Raw genomic sequence first — 13,951 nt, 5'->3', positions numbered from 1 at the left:
CCCAATCCCTCCCAGCATCAGAGTCTTTTCCAATGAGTCAGCTCTTCGCATGAGGTGGCCAAAGTACTGGAGTTTCAGCTTTAGCATCATTCCTTCCAAAGAAATCCCAGGGCTGATCTCCTTCAGAATGGACTGGTTGGATCTCCTTGCAGTCCAAGGGACTCTCAAGAGTCTTCTCCAACACCACAGTTCAATGGCATCAATTCTTCGGCGCTCAGCCTTCTTCACAGTCCAACTCTCACATCCATACATGACCACAGGAAAAACCATAACCTTGACTAGATGGTCCTTTGTTGGCAAAGTAATGTCTCTGCTTTGGAATATGCTATCTAGGTTTGTCATAAATTTCCTTCCAAGGAGCAAGCATCCTTTAATTTCATGGCTGCAGTCACCATCTGCAGTGAATTTGGAGCCCAGAAAAATAAAGTATGGCACTGTTTCCACTGTTTCCCCACCTATTTCCCATAAAGTGATGGGACCGGATGCCATCAGGAAGTTCACGGTTCACATATTGCTGAAGCCTGGCTTGGAGAATTTTAAGCATTATTTTACTAGCATGTGAGATGAGTGCAATTGTGCGGTAGTTAGAGCATTTTTTGGCATTTCCTTTCTTTGGGAGTGGAATGAAAACTGACCTTTTCCAGTCCTGTGGCCACTGCCGAGTTTTCCATATTTGCTGGAAAATTGAGTGCAGCACTTTCACAGCATCATCTTTCAGGATTTGGAATAGCTCAACTGTAATTTCATCACCTCCACTAGCTTTGTTCATAGTGATGCTTTGTAAGGCCTGCTTGACTTCGCATTCCAGGATGTCTGGCTCTAGGTCAATGATCACACCATCGTGATTATCTGGGTCGTGAAGATCTTTTTGTACAGTTCTTCTGTGTTTTCTTGCCATCTCTTCTTAATATCTTCTGCTTCTGTTAGGTCCATACCATTTCTGTCCTTTATCGAGCCCATCCGTGCATCAAATGTTCCTTTGCTGTCTCTGATTTTCTTGAAGAGATCTCTAGTCTTTCCCATTCTGTTGTTGTTTTCCTCTATTTCTTTGCATTGATCACTGAAGAAGGCTTTCTTATCTCTTCTTGCTATTCTTTGGAACTCTGCATTCAGATGTTTATATCTTTCCTTTTCTCCTTTGCTTTTCACTTCTCTTCTTTTCACAGCTATTTGTAAGGCCTCCCCAGACAGCCATTTTGCATTATTGCATTTCTTCTCCATGGGGATGGTCTTGATCCCTGTCTCCTGTACAATGTCACGAACCCCATTCCATAGCTCATCAGGCACTCTTATCTATCAGATCTAGTCCCTTAAATCTATTTCTCACTTCCACTGTATAATCATAAGGGATTTGATTTAGGTCATACCTGAATGGTCTAGTGGTTTTCCCTACTTTCTTCAATTTAAGTCTGAATTTGGCAATAAGTAGTTCATGGTCTGAGCCACAGTCAGCTCCCAGTCTTGCTTTTACTGACTGTATAGAGCTTCTCCATCTTTGGCTGCAAAGAATATAATCAATCTGATTTCAGTGTTGACCATCTGGTGATGTCCATGTGTAGAGTCTTCTCTTGTGTTGTTGGAAGAGGGTGTTTGCTATGACCAGTGCATTTTCTTGGCAAAACTCTATTAGTCTTTGCCCTGCTTCATTCCGTATTCCAAGGCTAAATTTGCCTCTGTTACTTCAGGTGTTTCTTGACATCCTACTTTTGCATTCCAGTCCCCTATAACGAAAAGGACATCTTTTTTGTGGGTTAGTTCTAAAAGCTGTTGTAGGTCTTCATAGAACCATTCAACTTCAGCTTCTTCAGCATTACTGGTTGGGGCATAGACTTGGATTACTGTGATATTGAATGGTTTGCCTTGGAAACGAACAGAGATCATTCTGTCGTTTTTGAGATTGCGTCCAAGTACTGCATTTTGGACTCCTTTGTTGACCATGATGGCTACTCCATTTCTTCTGAGGGATTCCTGCCCGCAGTAGTACATATAATGGTCATCTGAGTTAAATTCACCCATTCCAGTCCATTTCAGTTCGCTGATTCCTAGAATGTCGACATTCACTCTTGTCATTTCTTGTTTGACCACTTCCAATTTGCCTTGATTCATGGACCTGACATTCCAGGTTCCTATGCAATATTGCTCTTTACAGAATCAGACATTGCTTCTATCACCAGTCACATTCACAGCTGGGTATTCTTTTTGCCCTGGCTCCATCCCTTCATTCTTTCTGGAGTTATTTCTCCACTGATCTCCAGTAGCATATTGGGCACCTACTGACCTGGGGAGTTTCTCTTTCAGTATCCTATCATTTTACCTTTTCGTACTGTTCATGGGATTCTCAAGGCAAGAATACTGAAGTGGTTTGCCATTCCCTTCTACAGTGGACCACAGTCTGTCAGATCTCTCCACCATGACCCGCCCATCTTGGGTTGCCCTACGGGCATGGCTTAGTTTCACTGAGTTAGACAAGGCTGTGGTCCTAGTGTGATTAGATTGACTAGTTTTCTGTCAGTATGGTTTCAGTGTGTCTGCCCTCTGATGCCCTCTTGCAACCCCTACTGTATTACTTGGGTTTCTCTTACCTTGGGCGTGGGGTATCTCTTCACGGCTGCTCCAGCAAAGTGCAGCCAATGCTCCTTACCTTGGACGAGGGGTATCTCCTCACTGCCACCCTTCCTGACCTTCACCATGGGATAGCTCCTCTAGGCCCTCCTGTGCCTGGGCAGCCATGGCCTGGGGTTGGTCCTCCCGGCCACCGCCCCTGGCTTCGGGCATGGGGGCGTGGGGTAGCTCCTCCAGCCCGCCCACCACCCTTGGCCTTGGGCTTAAGGGCATGGGGTATCTCCTCCCGGCCGCCCCCCCCTGACTCGGAAGTGGGGTAACTCCTCTTGGCCACCGCCCTTTGGGCATGGGGTCCTCTTGGCTTCTGCCCCTGACCTCGGACGTTGGGTAACTCCTCTCGGCTGCATTTTAGCGCGCACTTTGCAGCCACCTGGAATTTAGAAAGATGGTAATGATGACCCTGTATGTGAGACAGCAAAAGAGACACAGAGGCACAGAACAGTCTTTTGGACTCTGTGGCAGAGGGCGAGGGTGGGATGATTTGTGAAAATGGCATTGAAACATGTATATTATCATATGTGAAATGAATCACCAGTCCAGGTTTGATGCATGATACAGGGTGCTTGGGGCTGGTGCACTGGGATGACCCAGAAGGATAGGATGGGGAGGGAGGTGGGAGGGGGGTCCAGGATGGGGAACACGTGTACCCCCATGGTGGATTCATGTCAATGTATGGCAAAACCAATACAATATTGTAAAGTAATTAGCCTCCAATTAAAATAAATAAATTTATACATTTTAAAAGAAGAAACATGTATATTACCATATGTAAAATAGATGACCAGTGCAAGTCCAATGCATCAAGCACGGCACTCAAAACCAGTGCTCTGGAAAACCGAGAGGGATGGAGTGGGAAGGGAGTGGGGAGGGGGGTTCAGGATGTGGGGGTCACATGTACACCCATGGCTGATTCATGCTGATGTATGGCAAAACCCACCACAATACTGTAAAGTAACTATCCTTCAATTAAAATAAATAATTTTAAAATAAATAAATAAATAAAACACACACACAAAAACCCACCTCAGATCAAGGGTCATCTCTTCCAGGACTCCCCACTTTGAAGAGATAGTCCTTTGGCATGATCTTGTGGCACTGTATCCTGTGACATCACAGCCTGCATATGACATTACACACCCTGTGTGCATGCATGCTAAGTCACTTCAGTCATGTCCAACGCTGTGTGACCCTGTGGACTGCAGCCTGCCAGACTTCTCTGTCCATGGGATTCTCCAGACAGGAATACTGGGGTGGGTTACCATGCCCCCCTCCTCCAGGGGATCTTCCCAACCTAGGGATTGAATCCACATCTCTTACATTGGCAGGCGGGTTCTTCACCACTAGCGACGCCTGGAAATCCCATTATATACACCGTGCTGTGCTGTGCTCTGCTGTGCTGCTGCTTAGTTGCTCAGTCATGTCTGACTCTGCAACTCCACGGACTGCAGCCCGCCAGGCTCCTCTGTCCATGAGGATTCTCCAGGCAAGAATACTGGCATGGGTTTCCATGTCCTCCTCCAGGGGATCTTCCCAACCCAGGGATTGAACCCAGGTCTCCCACATTACAGGTGGATTCTTTAGTGTCTGAGCCTCCTGGGAAGCCCAAGAATACTGGAATGGGTAGCCTATCCCTTCTCCAGGGGATCTTCCTGACCCAGGAATCAAACCTGGTTCTCCTGCATTATAGGCAGATTCTTCACCAGCTGAGCGACCAGGGAAGCCCCATTACATAACCTAGTGATTGGTTATTTACGTGTCTGTCTCTCCCTTTAGATTTCCAACTCTTAAAGGCAGGGAGTGTGACTGTCTGAATGCTCATGCTTAACACAAAGCTTCCTGTCACATAGATCTCCAGCATGCTTTTGTTGAAGCAATGAATCGTCCTTGCTACCTCTCTCTCCCTCATGCCCTATGGCCTGCCCTTCCTGAAATCCTACCCACATCAAAAGACTCCTCCAATACATTGATTACTCTCCATCTTTACCACTCTGCTTCAAGCCACCATCCTCTATCAGGTGGACCTACATAACAGCCTTCTAATTGTCAAAATTACTTTAACCCCAGCAATCTAGTTCCAATATAAGAGCTGGTGGGGGAAGGGGGGCTGGGGTTGGGTCTAAAATAGAGAGCTCATCATGTCACTCACTAGCCAGAAAGTCTTTAGTGGTATCCATTAAAAGCAGCTCAATAAAAAGCTTGAGGGACATTAAAAATCTTAATTTTAGTAAGAAAAATTCCTACAAACTTATACCCCAGGATGATTTAACCTCTAAAACACATTAAGAACTACTATAGGGCTGTAAGGTGCCTCCTTAACATTTAACAAAGAAAAATAGTTCTTCAGTATCTAGAGCTAACTCATTTTCTCTGCCTTCTGTGCTTAATAATGCCTCAAACTTTTTGGTTCAAATCTGATAGAATATTTGATGTCATGGAGAAATAAAGGATTAAAAGTCTTTTCATAGTATTTGTAGCCAGGAGCTCATGTGTCACCATGGTGAGATTATGCTGTCAGGATATGACATAGAATGATTATGAAGTCATAGGCCCCTAAAACAAGCTGAGTCATGTTAAATTCAGCAGTTTCCTTGGGAGAGGAAACAGGACAACAAGGTCCTGGACATGAATCTCTTCATTTATGTCCTCCTTTTATCAATTTGGACAAGTAGTTGTTTAGATAGAAATGAAAGCAATGGATCTGCTACTGCAGGTATGTCCCTAACCTTAAAACCTAGAAATTATGATCTATTATGTTAAATGTATTCCAGTACTTAATTAGACAAGCTAGCTGTGTGTAAGAAATCTGCTGTTTATTCTACTTTACTATGAGAAGGTCTTCGAGAATTTCTAGGACAACACCTGAAAGTTTTACTTCTGTGTAAACATTCCAAACATAGAAACATGAAGAGTACAGCCTTACTGTCCCCTTTCATTCCCCTTCCCCACCCAATCCACCAACCCCTGCACCTCCCCCACCAGCCACATCAGAAAATTCTATGTGAATGAATCTAGCATGGTACCTAACACATAGTAGGTTTCAAGAACTGTGTTTTCTTGTCCCATCCCTTTTCCCACCATACACGTTCACACAAACATCAACACTCCAGTGCATTCACACATTCAAATACCTAGGTAATGGGTTGAACAAGCCACGATGTGGGGTAACCTAGGTAATTATACTGATTAGCCAAAGACAGCTCCCAGATTTGGCTTGTAGACTGTGACTGGCTGGGGAGGTGATAGAGGGAGGAAAATGACAGTGGTTATCATGCTTAAAGAAATAATTGATGATGAGATTTGACTTGGATCTACAGTAACAAACCCCCATCAAAATGGAAGCAAACTTGGTTCCCAAGCACATGTTCTGATGATACATGTTCTTTCATAGTAACTACACGTGCTGAATTCAAGCAGACCAAACTGCAGGAATTATGGCGACGTCTACTCATTATTGTAATTGGTACCCTTATCACTGGCTATATGGTCACGTGTACCTGCTTGCTTCACTATAGCTGTGATAGCGAGGAAGCCCATAAAGCAGCCAAGTAAGTCTTACACCTTTGAATAAAAGTACAAGGTTGGGGGAGGCACGTGTTCTTCACTATACTCTGTAACTGTGAGAGCGGGGAAGTCCCCAAAGCAGCCACATTAAGTCTTACACCTTTGAACTAAAAATACAAAGTGGCGGGGTGTAGGGGTGAGGTGAGGAGGTGGGTGTGCATGCGCATGAAGAACTGTACCTGCACACGCATGCGCACTCACACGTAAGTGGGTTCACTGTTGTTTTGTTACTTACCATTAACTTTAGACTTCAGAAGAGCTACCAACATCTTGTGGGCTGGATATGTTCACTTAAATGAAGCTCTTAAATTATCTCAAGTACATTATCAACTTTAGCCAAAACTATCTCCTATTCAGGGTTCACTTGAGCCCCAGGCTGCTAATTTCATTGTAAGTTGAGTCTATGAAAAGAGGGAATGACTATCTAAATAAGACAGAATCAAAATCTTCTCAGGGGAGGAGTTGGGTCTCTGCATTCCAAAGATAGTAACACATTTTGGATAATCTATCGTTTTGAGATGTAATAACATGAAAAATTTTCAACTGTGTTCAGTGATTCTAGTCCCTGGCTTTAATATAGGAGGATTAGGCTGGCACTTGGTATACTGGGTCTCTAAAAATTTCCCAATCCAAGGACTGGTGACTGAAATATACCACTGTTCTATTCCTTCAGTTTTAGAGTTAGCATGTGAGGATTAATATGTATGGTTACAAACCTTGATGGTGTAAATATGATAGGAAAACAATGAATTTGGTCTAAGACTTTTTTATGTGACAGGTTGTGACATTTGTGCCTCAGTTGCATATCAAGTTGTGGCTTTTTTGTGAAAACTATAATTTCTGGATTAGATAAATTCTCTCTCTCTCTCTCAACAGTAGATTTGAAACAAGTTTGTGTCATTGCGTATATAGACTATATGGTTATACATTGTGGTTGACACAGCAAAATTAAGAAAAAGAAAAAGAAAAGCATTCAACACGAGTTCAAATCTGTAACCTGAGTCATAGTTTTCACCACACTCTGATTCTTACTGTGTTCAATTTTCCTGCTAGAGCCACAAAAAGACCACAAGTCTAAATTGACACAATAGCCCATATTTTCTGGTAACAGCAATCTTACTCCTCTGATTTAAATTGTCATATTCCAAATCCTCTGTATTTTCAGGGACAAGAAAGAAGATATCACCATCAAGGCATCCAGGTCATCTAAAATATCATTTACTGACTCCAAGTCACCGACTGCTGGTCTGGGTGATCCAGAAAGACAATCCGTGGTATCCAGAATAGATAAGTCATCTGGGCCCTCAAGTCCACGAAAAGTTCCTTCAAGTGCAGAAAAGTTAGTCAGGCCCTCGAGTCAAAAAAAACCATCCAAGCCATCAGCTCCCAAAAAAGTGTTAGGATCACCCCCCCAGGAAAAGTTGCATAGAACACGCAGTCCAAAAAAGGCACATAGGCAGGCTCATGCCCATAAGCTAGTCAGTCAGGTCAGTCCATCCTATCCAGAGAAGGCCATCAAGTCAACTTGGCCACCAAGTCTACAGTGTCGGGTCAAGCCAACCAAAACTCCTCTACCCTATCCAAAGAATCAAAGCTTCCCTGAGCAATCAAGTGTAGATAAACTGACCAAACGCCAGAGATATCTTAAACTAAAATGCCCAGCTAGTGCAGGTAGGGCAGAAATATTATCTAGGCCTCATCCAGTGAAGTTTTGTCGATGCTACAAGGAAAAGTGCCTTGTTTGCAGAGCTGTTTCTGAGCCGTTCATCACTCATGTTTCAGACGCCAATAAAAAGCATGTTCCAGTTACACTGTTTTCACGGGAATTGAAGCACTTTTACAAGTCGTATAAAAAGAAACAACCCATATACAACACACTGTATGGCAACATGAGGGACAGTGATATCACAACATACAACAGTGATGGTGAGAGTGACAGGGAGGTGATTATAATGTGCAATATAAAATGCAAGGAAGACATGTTTAAAAACTCCCAAAATAATTAAGGGATCAAAAGAAAGACCACCCATGCAGAAGCAAGCTTCTATGAATTATTATATGCTCACCATATTTAAGAACCTGGTAGAGGAAAACTCCACTTGGTATCACTATTGAGATTAGACTTATATCCATCTCGAGGCAATTTACTTGAAAAATAGTAAATAAATGTGTGACATAACAACTGATTTTGTTGTAATTATTATTGTATTTTAGAGGTATAAATCTCTTTGGGAGGTATCTTAGATCTACTTGGGCAAATTCTGGAGATGGTGAGGGACAGGGAAACCCAGCCTGCTGCAGTCCATGGGGTCACACAGAGTTGGACACGACTTGATGGCTGAACAACAACAACGTAGATCTGGTCACTTGGATGGGCTTCCCAGCTGGTGCAGTGGTAAAGAATCCACCTGCCAATGGAAGAGATGTGGGTTTGATCCCTGGGTTGGGAAGATCCTTTGGAGGAGGAAATAGCAACCCACTCCAGTAGTCTTGCCTGGGAAATTCCATGGACAGAGGAGACAGAAGGGCTACAGTCGATGGGTTGAAAAGAGTTGGACACAGGCACAGGGTTATATGCGAACCACAGTCACACACACACACACAAATACAAAAAGGGATTGCAAGATGGGTACCCTGGGCTCCTCTTCCCCTTGGATTAGCCCTCAACTGAAGTCTCAACCCAACTATCTTTTAAATTTTGACAGAGTGTCCTCACAGTTTAAGACTGTCTTTCTCTGGTGCCCAGTGTGTGGCGGAAATGGCTCTGTGTGCTTGATTCTGGCTGCATTGGGGAAATTCCTGATAGTTATTTCCTTTTTTAAAACATATTTATTTGACCATGCCAGTTCTTAGTTGTGGCATGCAAACCCTTGGCTGCAGCATGTGATTCTCTGACCAGGGATAGAACCCAGACCCCCTGCATTGGGAGTGTGGAGTTTTAGCCACTGAACCACCAGGGAAGTCCCAATACTCATTTCTAATACCACTGCCTCTGATGACTGCTACCAAAGTAAGGGTCCAGGCTCCAGCCCCCACTCTCAAGGTTTTTGATTCTTTCGGTTACCCTTCAAATTGATAAAGAGAGTTTGCCCTGTTGTGCATTCTCAGAATGGCCCAGATAGAGGTCGGATATCTACCCATTTTCTTCACAGGGTACCTTCTTACTTAGAATCCAGAGGGCTGGGAGGCCAGGGGAAAACCTTGGAGTTATATTTTCTAGCTTCCTCACTGATGAGAGGTTATCCCTGCCCACTTCCAAGAGCATGGTTCAGAAAAACAGACAAAATCCTGCAGTCCCAGCCTATATTCTAGTACAGTGAGGTCAGTCCCCTGTCACATTCAGCAGGGTCAGTTAAATTCCATAGCTAGCATATATTGGATGTGTACTACTTGCCAGACATTGTACTAAGTCCCTTTATGTCTGGGATATCTGAAGGCCACCCTCCCCTCAATTTTACTGATTTAGAAAAAGGACTCACAAGACTCAAAAGCAGATTATAGTCATGGCTGAGTTTTATTAGAGCAAAAATATACAAATCAAGAGCAACAGGAAAAAGATGTCTTTTCGGATGAATCAGAGAGTTTGGACATGCGCTTTTGAGTACTTGCCCCTCTGGGGCATTCTCTAGGACATTCTCTCTTCTCTAGCAACAAACTAGAGGCATGTGTGCAACATGGCTCTGCCCAGGGAAGCCTCAGCATCTGAGGCTTTTATTGAGAACAGGTCCCATAGGTACATCATGCTCCATAACCAGACATGGCAAGTGAAACTCAGGATCCCAACAATGACACCAGATGCACATTATTGATGTTGATGTTTGTGCCAAGCAATCAGGTGAACAAAACATGATCATCAACCAATTAACATTAGAACATTCCCCCTGGGTTGACCAATAGTCAAATCATGGTTTCCAGTTCCCTTGACATACAAGGACCAAACAACCAGACCTGCTGTGTTAACACTTTCCTCACATTCACATATTTTATTTAATCCCCAACAGTCCCCTATTATATGGACTACCATATGAGTTAACTGATGCTCTGTATCATATAGTAAGATCACATCTAGCAATTGATTGAATCAAGAAATGAATCTATGATTGACTTAAGTTCAAATTTTCATTATGCTGTACTGCCTTCTCACTTCCAGTTTCTGGGGTATGTGTTTATTCTCAGATCACCCAGTCCACTGGTATCAGCAAAGTCCTTACTTGACTTTTAATCAATCTGGACCATCCTCCTAACTTACCAGGAGCATATAAATATGTCTTGACTTCATTCACATCTGACTTCCCCATAACCTCTGCCTCCTCCACTGGTAGTCTCCTGGTGGGGTCTGTAAGGTCATCATGAAATTCACAGATGGCATGATATATAAAAGTTTTAAGAGGTAGAAAATGCATTTGAAAAGCATTGTGGTAGCTACAGACTTGATTTCCTACTGGTATTACATTTTTTGTGAAGATAAACTGCAAAGGGTTAGAATTGTTCTGGGATAGCCTGGTCTTTTTAAAATTCACAAATAGAAGCAAAAGTTCTGATGAAATTTTTATGGTTTAGTATGAAAAACAGTTCAAACAAAAAAGTAGGAGTATGAATGAACACCCATATAAACATTGCTCAGATTCAACAATTATCATTACATGGCCAATGTTGTTTCATTTAAACTACTATCCATTGCCCTCCCATTTATATCTCAAAAAATAATAAATTTTAAAAATACATAAACACAATACTCCATGGGATCACAAAGAGTCAGATACGACTGAGTGACTGAACTTAACTGAACTGAAACACAATACTATTATCTCATATGAAACTTAATAATAATTCCTTAATATAAATTATCCAGTCTGTATGCAAATTTCCTCCATTTGCCTCATTTTTTTTAGTGGTTGCTTTGTTCAAATGATGTTAACCAGCATTTGACAGCATCTCAGTCTAAATTTTTTAAAAATTAAAATTTCATTGGGTAATCTGGCTTCATATTGTAAGATGATTTTGGAGTTTATCTGGGCTATCAGTAGCCAACGTCAAAACTGCATAGTTTTTCAGCTTAAATTCAACCGAAGTCTTGGTAGGCAAAATCAAATGACCTAAGCTTTCTTCTCTTTATCATTCTTAAGCTAAAGACTTGTAATACTTTAAAGGCTGGGAATATTAATATCTAATAAAAAGGACTAACTGCCAGTGACAACCAATGATAATGGCATGTTAAACACAAGCTATGAGCATGAGTATGTATGTTGCTTTTTAAACCACACTTAATTATAGAGAAGGAGTCTACAGAATATTTGAAGCTCATTCAACGTGAAAAATTCTCGGTGCATTAGTATGGGGCTTCACACATAAAACCAATATAAAATATGTAAAAAAGCATGTACCCTGAGTTAGAGAAGAAATTTTGCAAAAAAGAAAAATAATAATTTTTTTACCAGTCAAAGCTTCCACAAGTTAATACCTAAAACAACTCGTCTCACTTCAAAGGATAGTTTTTGACACTTCTTGGCAATGTCCTGGTTTAAGTAAGAGGACTCTGAATCTCTATTTCCTAGCCTTCTTGTAGCATTATCTTACCTGTCATGATATCTTTCTTCTGTCTGGCTCCCATTTTATATTTCCGGGTTCAGCAAGTATCAGGGCTGTATGTCAGTCAGTCCTTGGCTTCCTTACATTTCCGGCCACCAGGGGTCGCTGTGAAGCCAGTTTCAAACGTGGTCCTTCCCTCTAAGACCATCAGCGCTGTGTTTCCCTTTCATCCACATTCCTTACCTTCATCTCCAAAACTCATAGCTTGTTCCTGTCTATGGAACTAAAATCGTTAGTTCTTCAGTCATGTCCAACTCTTTCTGGCTCCTTGGATTATAGCCCACCTTACTTCTCTATCGACGGAATTCTCCAGGCAAGAATCCTGGAGTAGGCAGTCCTTCCTTTCTCTAGGGGATCTTCCAGACCCAGGGATCCAACTCAGGTCGCCAGCACCGCAGGCAGATTCTTTACCATCTGAGCTACCAGGGAAGCTCTGGGGTCACAGAGAGTCGGAGACGACTGAATGACTAACACAACGATAACAATGGAACTGAAATTATTTATATTTTGCTCCTTTTATTCAGTAAGTTCATTTCAGTTCAGTCGCTCAGACCTGTCCAACTCTTTGTGACCCCTTGGACTGCAGCACGCCAGGCTTGCCTGTCCACCACCAAATCCAGGAGCTTACTCAAACTCATGTCCATCGAATGGGTGATTCCACCCCACCATCTCATTCTCTGTCGTCCCCTTCTCCTCCCGCCTTCAATCTTTCCTAGCATCAGAGTCTTTTCATGAGTCAGTTCTTTGCATCAGGTGGCCAACGTATTGGAGCTTCAGCTTCAGTATCAATCCTTCCAAGGAATATTCAGGACTGATTTCCTTTAGGATTGACTGGTTAGATCTCCTTGACTGGTTGAATCTCACTTTATTCAATAAAGTGCTTTCTAAAAACCTATCCCTTAAAAAAAGTGCAAAAATGCAGATTTCAAACATTTCCAACATGTATTTCTACATGAAATTCTATAAGCATGGAAGTACACAACATTGTAAATCAACTTTACTTCAATAAAATTTTTAAAACTTAAACTTTTAAAATTAAAAAAAAAATTAAGAAATTATATATACAATGGAATATCACTCAGCTATAAAAGGAATGTATTTGAGTTAGTTCTAATGAGGTGGATGAAACTTGAGTTTATTATACAGAGTGAAGTAAGTCAAAAATAGAAAGGCAAATACTGTATAGTAACACATACATGTGGAACCTAGAAAGATGGTACTGATGATCCTACATGCAGGGCAGCAAAGGAGACACAGATGTAAAGGACAGACTTTTGGACTCAGTGGGAGAAAGAGAGGGTGGGATAATTTGAGAGAACAGTATTGAAACATATACATTACCATATGTAAAATAGATAGCCAGTGTGAGTTTGAGGTATGAGGCATGGCCAGGGCACCTAAAGCAGGTGCTCTGTGACAACCTGGAGGGATGGAGTGGGGTGGGAGTTGGGAGGGGGGTTCAGGAGGGAAGGGACACAAGTATACTTTGGCTGATTCATGTTGCTATATGACAAAAACCATCACAATATTGTAAAATAATTATTCTCCAATTAAAATGAAGGCATAAATTTTTTAAAAAGAAATTATAGAAACATGTAGCTGAAAGGATGCTTAGAAATCCTCTCTTCTATCTCCTGTGGGGAGAGGGGGCTATGAAGAGCTGAAGGAATGCTCACTCTGCTAGAAGACCATGTTTTACCAGGCTAACAGGGTTGAGGATGCTAGCTCGCTGTGGCATGTGCCTGGTTGGCAGATCTTTAAGTGGCAACAGAGAAGTGCTACACCAGATGAGGGATATTTAAAATTCTCCAGTTTTATCAACTCTCAAAATCCTCCAGTCCCTGCCACGTCGTGAAATTCCTAAGAATTAGAAGCAACAAAGGAAGGGAACTAGAAGTAGGAAGAAAGTTTTCTGAGAGCTTCAGTCAAATATCTCCTTAAGGGCAACCTATATCAGTTTAGTTCAGTTCAGTCGGGCAGTCATGTCTGACTCTTTGCAACCTCATGAATCGCAGCACGCCAGGCCTCCTTGTCCATCACCAACTCCCGGAGTTCACTCAGACTCACGTCCATCGAGACAGTGATGCCATCCACCCATCTCATCCTCTGTCGTCCCCTTCTCCCCCTGCCCCCAGTCCCTCCCAGCATCAGAGTCTTTTCCAATGAGTCAACTCTTCGC

General features: G+C 42.4%; 1 protein-coding gene across 1 annotated transcript; it reads left to right on the top strand.

The window, feature by feature from the left end:
- Positions 1 to 5,210: 5,210 nt before the first annotated feature.
- On the top strand, positions 5,211 to 8,316 carry LOC139181297 (uncharacterized protein CXorf66 homolog). Its single transcript, XM_070784262.1, has 3 exons — positions 5,211 to 5,332; positions 6,011 to 6,167; positions 7,349 to 8,316. The coding sequence occupies exons 1-3, from the start codon at positions 5,245 to 5,247 to the stop codon at positions 8,187 to 8,189; spliced, it is 1,086 nt and encodes a 361-aa protein (XP_070640363.1). The 5' UTR covers positions 5,211 to 5,244; the 3' UTR covers positions 8,190 to 8,316.
- Positions 8,317 to 13,951: the final 5,635 nt, after the last annotated feature.

Source organism: Bos indicus, chromosome X (genome assembly GCF_029378745.1).
Source record: "Bos indicus isolate NIAB-ARS_2022 breed Sahiwal x Tharparkar chromosome X, NIAB-ARS_B.indTharparkar_mat_pri_1.0, whole genome shotgun sequence".
Classification (NCBI taxonomy): Eukaryota; Metazoa; Chordata; class Mammalia; order Artiodactyla; family Bovidae; genus Bos; species Bos indicus.
The sequence above is the reverse complement of the archived record's forward strand: the minus strand, read 5'-3'. Positions and strand labels throughout refer to the sequence as shown.